This window comes from Alternaria alternata, assembly GCF_001642055.1.
Source record: "Alternaria alternata strain SRC1lrK2f unplaced genomic scaffold CC77scaffold_56, whole genome shotgun sequence".
Taxonomy (NCBI): domain Eukaryota; kingdom Fungi; phylum Ascomycota; class Dothideomycetes; order Pleosporales; family Pleosporaceae; genus Alternaria; species Alternaria alternata.
The window spans coordinates 912-8177 of record NW_017306245.1 but is presented as its reverse complement, the minus strand read 5'-3'; the positions used below and the strand labels follow the sequence as shown (position 1 = coordinate 8177).

The 7266-nt window shown below is 49.4% G+C and overlaps 2 protein-coding genes across 2 annotated transcripts; both read right to left on the bottom strand.

Moving 5' to 3' along the window:
* Window positions 1–3973: 3973 nt before the first annotated feature.
* On the bottom strand, window positions 3974–5125 carry CC77DRAFT_1068075 (P-loop containing nucleoside triphosphate hydrolase protein; the record flags this gene model as incomplete). The annotated part of the gene is made up of 1 exon (XM_018529071.1): window positions 3974–5125. One exon carries the CDS (start codon window positions 5123–5125, stop codon window positions 3974–3976), a length of 1152 nt encoding a protein of 383 aa, XP_018378632.1.
* Window positions 5126–5914: 789 nt separating this feature from the next.
* Window positions 5915–6538, bottom strand: CC77DRAFT_1036462 (hypothetical protein; the record flags this gene model as incomplete). Its single annotated transcript, XM_018527018.1, has 1 exon — window positions 5915–6538. The coding sequence occupies one exon, from the start codon at window positions 6536–6538 to the stop codon at window positions 5915–5917; it is 624 nt and encodes a 207-aa protein (XP_018378631.1).
* Between the last annotated feature and the right edge of the window lie 728 nt (window positions 6539–7266).

The window sequence follows — 7266 nt, the reverse complement described above, 5'->3', positions numbered from 1 at the left end:
ATGTTCCTCACGTGACTGCACGCTGCACAGCCACTATTGCAGCGCTCTAGCCACACAATTTAATATAGAATTACGCCACAATTTCAAATCTGTATTTAGTTTGTAAATAGCTGCTCTACTTATAGAGATATCAACATATAACGTTGTAAACTACTAGACCTTGCGCAAACTACTAGACCTTGCGCAAACTACTAGACCTTGCGCAAACTACTAGACCTTGCGCAAACTACTAGACTCAAAACTTTGCGATATCGATCGGTATACAGCTTGTATGAGCCAGTCCATGCTGGAAACCAGTATACCTGGCGCGAACTACTAGACTCTATACTTTGCGGAATCGCTTTATGGTTTGTATGGGGCTGCGCATGTCTACACGGTTTCCTATACAAGAAACCGCACCTCCGAGCTGTTTTCCGCCACCTAAACCCCGCAACGCGAATCTCGAGCCGAACGCTGTTCCTACACTACATAAGAGGGCACCCAATTATCGACCGAAGCCGACGGCCAGTTAAGACACCCGAATCTCAGCTTGCCAAGAGTGCGTTGGTTGATGGGTAGGCTCTCACTCCGGGGGATGATAATAACGAAATGGACAGGTGGTAGAAGGCGAGCGACTATCCTCAAGGATAGGCGCGCAGTTGGGTGCCCGGGCAACCGGGCTACCTCCTGCAAGAACGTACCCTCTCAAGGGACAGTAATCAAGGTGCAGAAAGCAAGCCGTCCAGGGGACTTAAGTGTCTTCGACCGGTGAAACTTTCAACGGTTCTGGGGGTTTTCATGATGGCAAGCTTGACTGAGGGATAGTAGACGGGCGCCCATCCTTAAGGATAGGCGCCAACAGCAGTTGGGTGCCTCGATACGTTGGGGCGCCTACAAACGTTGGGTGCCTGGGCAACCGGGCTACCTGGGGGAATTTAGACACCGCCCTGAAAAAACGTGACCTCTCGGGGGGGACAGTGGTCAAGCTGCAGGAAGGAAGCAATCCAGAGGCGCGCGTAATGCCCTCCCAGCCAGATCAACGTCGCGGTAACTCTAGACGTTTAACTCTCTATCTTCCAGTGTTTGGTAGAGAGGTCTGGTTGGTAGTCTAGGGGACTTGAGTGTCTTCGACTGCTCAAACCTTCAACGTAGTCTTAACTGCATTATTCAAAATTAGTATCATACTTTCAAGCCTTGTTTCCAGGGGTATCGGTTGCAGCGACGTTAACTCTGGCCAGCGCGTTACTCAGGGCTCGGCGACTGTCTCAGATTTTGCAGGCGACTGGTGAAAGCTTATTTATACACGTAATCCCCGCTCTATCCGTAACGGATAATCCGTTTGGTATCACGAGGTCTTGCGGCCTCGTGATAGTTCTTAGTCCGGGAGACATGGTCCTTGCTTATCTAAACAACTAAAAAGGTCCTTACTTCCTTCCCCAGAAGTGAGGCGCAATCTTGAAAGGGGAGGTAAAATTTAGCTATCCGCGCTTCGTGTGCGTGAGCTTCCAAGTAACCTCTCCCCTCAGGAATTAATTCTAGTTATGCTTGCATCGGGGGAAACGCCTTTCTCGCTACACCAGAGGAAATAACTGGGGAACTCGTATGCTTGTCTTCAAGATTAAGCAATTTATACCGCGTTGAAACCTCCCTAGGGGGGATTCGGGCGGTGCACGCCTAGAGTTGTGCAGTAATGCGAATCCTAGTGCGGGCAAATTATACCGTAAAACTGCGAATAGCTCATTAAATCAGTTATCGTTTATTTGAAAATACCTTACCGCTTGGATATCCGTAGTAATTCTAGAGCTGATACATGCTGAAAACCCCGACTTCGGAAGAGATGCGTTGATTAGATCAAAGCCCAATGCCCTTCGGGGCTTTTGGGTGGTTCATAATAATTTTTACAGATCGCATAGCCTTACGCTAGCGACGGTTTATTCAAATTTCTGCCCTATCAACTTTCGATAGTAAGGTATTGGCTTACCATAGTTTCAACGGGTAACGGGGAATTAGGGTTCAATTCCAGAGAGGTAGCCTGAGAAACGGCTACCCCATCCAAGGAAGGCGGTACTGCGGAGGAATATTATTAAACAGATTTTTGGTATTCGAGAGGGTAACACCGATTGAATACTTGAGGTTCCAGGCAGGGTATCAACTCTAAGAGGGCAGATTAGGGAATGTATAAGCTACAGCCAAGGCTCTACTGCAAAATAGTAGTCGGTAAACCAGGGTTAGTGCGACGAGATGCGTAGGCGTTCCCCAAAAACCCTCCCAAAAGATAATTAGCATTTTACTTTAGTAAAATAGTGCTAGGCCATACTCTCGCACATAACTGGTCTCTGAGAGGCTGGGAGGAAATGTTGTAGAGTTGCACTGTTGGTTTGTCCAACGCCGTGCGAACGTGGTTCTAGCCCCAGCCAAGTTGGCAATATTGGTCTTCTGACAAAAAGATTATCTCAGCCGAATCAGTAATATGGTTTTAACTACGTCCCGTCCTGTCCCGTCCCGTCCTGTCCTGTCCTGTCCCGTTCCAATTACCTCCTTCCTTCGGGTTGAGTGAGTAATATTCACCACTTGTTCTTCGTACTAAGGCACCCTGTGGCTCGTCACAGGGTGCTGGATGTTATGTTCCCTCGTCCCTAAAACCCCCTTGCAATTTAATTCTATATCAGTATCCACAATTAAGAGTTAGTAGGGCTGGTTAGACGTGTATCTAACTGTGCTCTCGGGGAAACCCAGCTGGCGATTGTATCCTACTTTCTGTACCTTTAGGGGTACTCGCGAAGCGTCATGCATATATAGTAGAAAATCTCAGTTTCTTGTGGAGACCCTGTCTTAGGGACCCTCCGACCTCTGTGATGCTTCGGCAGAGCAGAGGAAATGGAGCAAATCCAACCCCATAGCCTATCAAACAGAATAGTTTAGGGTCGCTTCGCTAGCGGTGGGCGACATAGATAGGTGCGCTGGTGGGGCACTATCCTGTCAAGCAGTATAACTATTGCGAGATAGATCTATTCTGTTCCCTTTGGCGGCCTATTCCTTTACAACTCTCAGCAGCATAGATGTTTGGAGGACTTAAAACCTCTTGCCAAGACAACACCTATTCGATGTTTGGCTAGCAGGTAGCCGGTGACACTGCATGTAAACTAACACTATCGCGGCGTAGCAAACGACTAATCTCCTCCCGTACGTCAGAATAGGTCAGGACAGCCGCCAAGACAACCATAGCGTTGCTCACAACATAACCCCATTTTCGACAGCCGTGCTTTTTTGCAAGCCAGTAGAAATTACCAGTCAGCATATCCTCTGGGGTCTTAATGCTGTTAAATCTCGGAAACCCCAGCTTTTTATGTAGGGTTTCTCCTGATATTGTCAAACAGTAGGCCACGCTAACAAGAACAGGAATCATCACCCCTAGCCACTAACAGGGCCTGGCCTCGTCCTGCCCAGTAGCGCAGAAGTGCTGGCTTATACCGCATTTCCAGCAGGTGTGTGTACTCTAAACCCCCCGTTTCCCTTGATCCCACCAAAGCTTGCGGGCTCTAACATAGTCGCAGGTTTCTACGCTCAGGCCTTGTTCAACGGTTGTACACCATTCGCAATGTGAGTGTAAGTGATCCAGCCAAGTTGGAGAGCCTCTTAGCCAGCAGACTGGGCAGCCGTTAACTAACTCTTGCAGGGTGTTTCTCAGCTTGGCTTCTTCTTGGGCGTCCTGTTTCAAGACATTAGTAAGTTCTGTACTGCCTTTACCACAAAGGTCGCAATTGGCTGCCTGGGCTTAAGTGCATGTAACTAACTAACCGTCCAGGAAGAGGCTCAAGATACTCCGTCGACAGGCGCCCAGGCGGGGATTGATAAATTCCTAGATAGCGGCCTCGTCAAGTGCATGCCACGAATGGTCTACTAGTATGTCCAGTGCAGGTGCTTTCTGACGAGGGCTTTCAACTAATATGACTGCATCTACCAGCTGCCCTTCGCGACCAGCACGCCCTGATTCTTAGGCGAAATCCATCGCGCCATAAGGCGTATCCACGTGAAGTACTCTGACAATCTCAGGATAATCAACACCTGTACCAAGAGATGACGTGGCTGTTATAAGCCCACCGCGTTGGAGCCAGGCTTTCAGAACCCCTGAACGGTCATCAGCGTCCAGGCCAGCGTGGTAGTAATTGCACTTCAATTGTTGGGCCAGCTTTTCACAGGTATCTTTGTACTTGCCGTAAATAACTGCCTTCTGTTTGCCAGCCAGCCCAGCTAACCAACGTGTAGCGATTCCCTGGGCTGCCTTGAGTAGCCCTCCTGGCTGGCATCGCTGGACCAGGTACCGGATATTTGGGCGCAGAGTAGGGGCGCGAATATATCGTGGGCTGCGAAGTGCCATAGCTGCACCTAATTCATACTCAAGTAGAGGTGGTTGCGTAGCGGTAAGTAAGATGAATTGGGCCTTAATAGCACGCAGCCGGGCGAGGTGGGCTAATTTTGGGCGCCAGTCAGAGCTGGTATATGTCAAGTGACATTCATCAACAACAATGCGCCTAAGCCAGCCGCCTTGCATTAACAGGGTAGCAAAGGTAAGAAACTCAAAGCTCCCAGCAGCGTCTGCGCTAACCAAAATTATTGGGGCCAGGCCGTTAGCTGAAAGTCCAGGTATCCATTCTGTAGCTGGAATTTTCGCCTCAGCTAACCGCGTTTTCAGGTTTTTCAGCAGCTCACGGAATGGGACAACAACAATAGTAACCCCTAGGTCCGAGAGGCACGCAGGCGCCATAAAGAGAAGACTCTTCCCGCCACCTGTTGGAAGAACAACAACAAGCGGTGTCTCTCCAGCCAGGATAGCGCGCAGGGCAATTTCCTGCTCCAGTGACTTGAAGGTAATTAGTCCCTCTTTTTGAACCACCTTTTGAACCAGAATTTGAATTTCTGAATTAGTAACTATCGCAGGCTCTGCTTGGTCCTGCGCGGGCTGTGCTGGCAAAGATTTTGCAGGCGGGCCTTGATTTTGGCGTGAGATACCAGCAGCTTTGGCTATGCTTACTGGCGTAAGCGGGTTAGGTAGCGTGCTTGACAACTGGAGGAAGCGGTGCCACTTACTGCTTAGATCACGAAACACCTGCACTGAGCGGTAGCTAAGGTGTAAAACAATGCCCATCTCAACGCCATAGCGTAGCGTGCCGGTGAGTTCAGAACGACCTGCCTAGAGATTAAGGCCGCTTTCAAGCTGCTGTTCAGGCTCCTCTAAATCCCCCTCTGTAAGTGCTTCTTAAGTGCCCTCACCAAACTCCTTACTAACCACTTCTCTCCCAATTGTGATAGCTGTATAGCGATATTCAAGGGTAGTAAGCCTGCAGCCTAGCCAACATCGGGTCTCTATGGAGATAATCTGGCTAAGCCGACTTGTCTCCCAGGGGCCAGTATTGCCAGACCACACATAATCTGTGGGGGTTCTGTTAAGTCTCTCGCCCTCAAGGTATTCAGCAAGCGGCTGGACATAGGCTAGAAAGACAGCGAATAACTGACCGACTCTCCAGGGCAAGAAGCGCGCTATCACCTTAGGCTTATCCCACATTGCCTGACTTTTGTGATATCTACTGATAAAAACCACCTGGCCGTCTATAACATAGATATTTCGATCCTGTACATAGCCATTGCGGAAACGTGTAGTGGTAACTTCAGTACCTCGTGCTGGCTGCCCGCCTGTTACGTGGGTAAGGAAGAGCAGGTATTCAAGGAACCTCTCAACCCGGCGAAGGTAGCGTCGAACTAGTTGGGGCTTCCAGGCTGAATTATTGGTGTTGTATAGCTTGCGGCCCTGGGGGCTTTGTAGCATTTTAGATAGGGTTGCTTCCCAGCAACCTGTCAGGTTATTTTCAGGATGTGAAAGGAATGAGTAGCTACGCTAGCTAAAGGTAACGTTGTCCTGAATCCTTCCAAGCGGTATCTAGAAGCGGTCTCCCCTTGCTGGCGTCCACAGCAATTCTTCCCATAGGTAGTTTTCCGCCTTTTGTAGTACGCCAGCAACCATGGCTTGAAAAGCTAACAACTGAATTGGCTGACCACGTAGGTAGAGAGTATCGCGGTTATTAGACCACATTGACATTGGGGTGTTTGCAGCGTTCAAGGCGATATGCTTTGAGTAAGCCAGAAGGCTTAGCATCTCGCTAAATGGGCTATATGACCCATCTACCAGGTATTTCCTTCTTATTGTGATGAAATTTTCCCGCTCTTGACTACGTAGCTGCCTCTCCTTACGTGTGGCAGCTGGGAGCAGAATTTCAACAGCCAACACGCGTGTACAGTAAACCACCCCTGCTAACATGTAAGAGAAATCAGGGGCGGCTCTAGGACGTTTGGTAGACTCATCAATGCCTAATACGGCCAGGAAGTGAATTAATCCACTCTCAAAAGGTTCATCTCCTGTAGTCTGGAAGATAAATCCTTCTAACAAGCGAAGTAGACAGGCAATCTGGGCCTCTTCAGGATCTAGATGCAGAGCGGTTACAAAGGCCTGGGTAAGTTGTTTCTGGTTGCCAGACCATGGGAACAGCCTCTTTGCATCGCGCATTCTGTCCTTGGGGTCACTGCTCTGAATGCCAGAGTCTGAATCTGAGTTGCTTTCCTGTCCCAGCTGACTGTAGAAGCTGTCGCTCTCATCCCCATCGCCGCCTGATTGCTGAGCCTCATGTACCCGCAGTAAGTAGCAGATAAAACGCTTTATGTAGCCAGCATACCGCTTCTGGCTGTCTGAATTCTGCAGGCGAGCCATTGGGCGGGTATCTATCTGCTCAGCGTTGGGGCTTCTTAGCCAGCGCCGGGTTTCAAGACCAAGTGTGGATAGCCCAGCAACCGCCTGCTCTACTGCCCGCTCAACAACGTGAGCCGCCTGGCTAAGTGTAGGTTCATTCTTGTCAGGCAAGCGGCTAGCCTGGCTTAGGTGAAGCAGATTGCAGCGGGCAAGGTGAATTAGCCACCTATTCCTGTTGAACCAGCCAGTGTGGTCAGTTTTGGCAATTGCAGCGTCTGCTATAGCGAGTGACTCTGTATATTGCGCCTGTGAGATCTGAATTTGCTGTGAAATTTTAGATACAGCGTCCAGAGCGGTAGATGTAGACAAGCTACTTCCTTCTGCAGGAAGAGATTGCACTTGAAAGTAGCGCTGCAAGCCGCTTGAGCGAAAGAAAGTCTGGACCTGAATACAGGCCCATGGCTGGCGGTCTTGCTGGCTTGAAATCCAGTTATGCTCTTTATTGTAGTGCTTCTTTATGCTTTGGCGATTTGCTGTTAGAAAGGTAC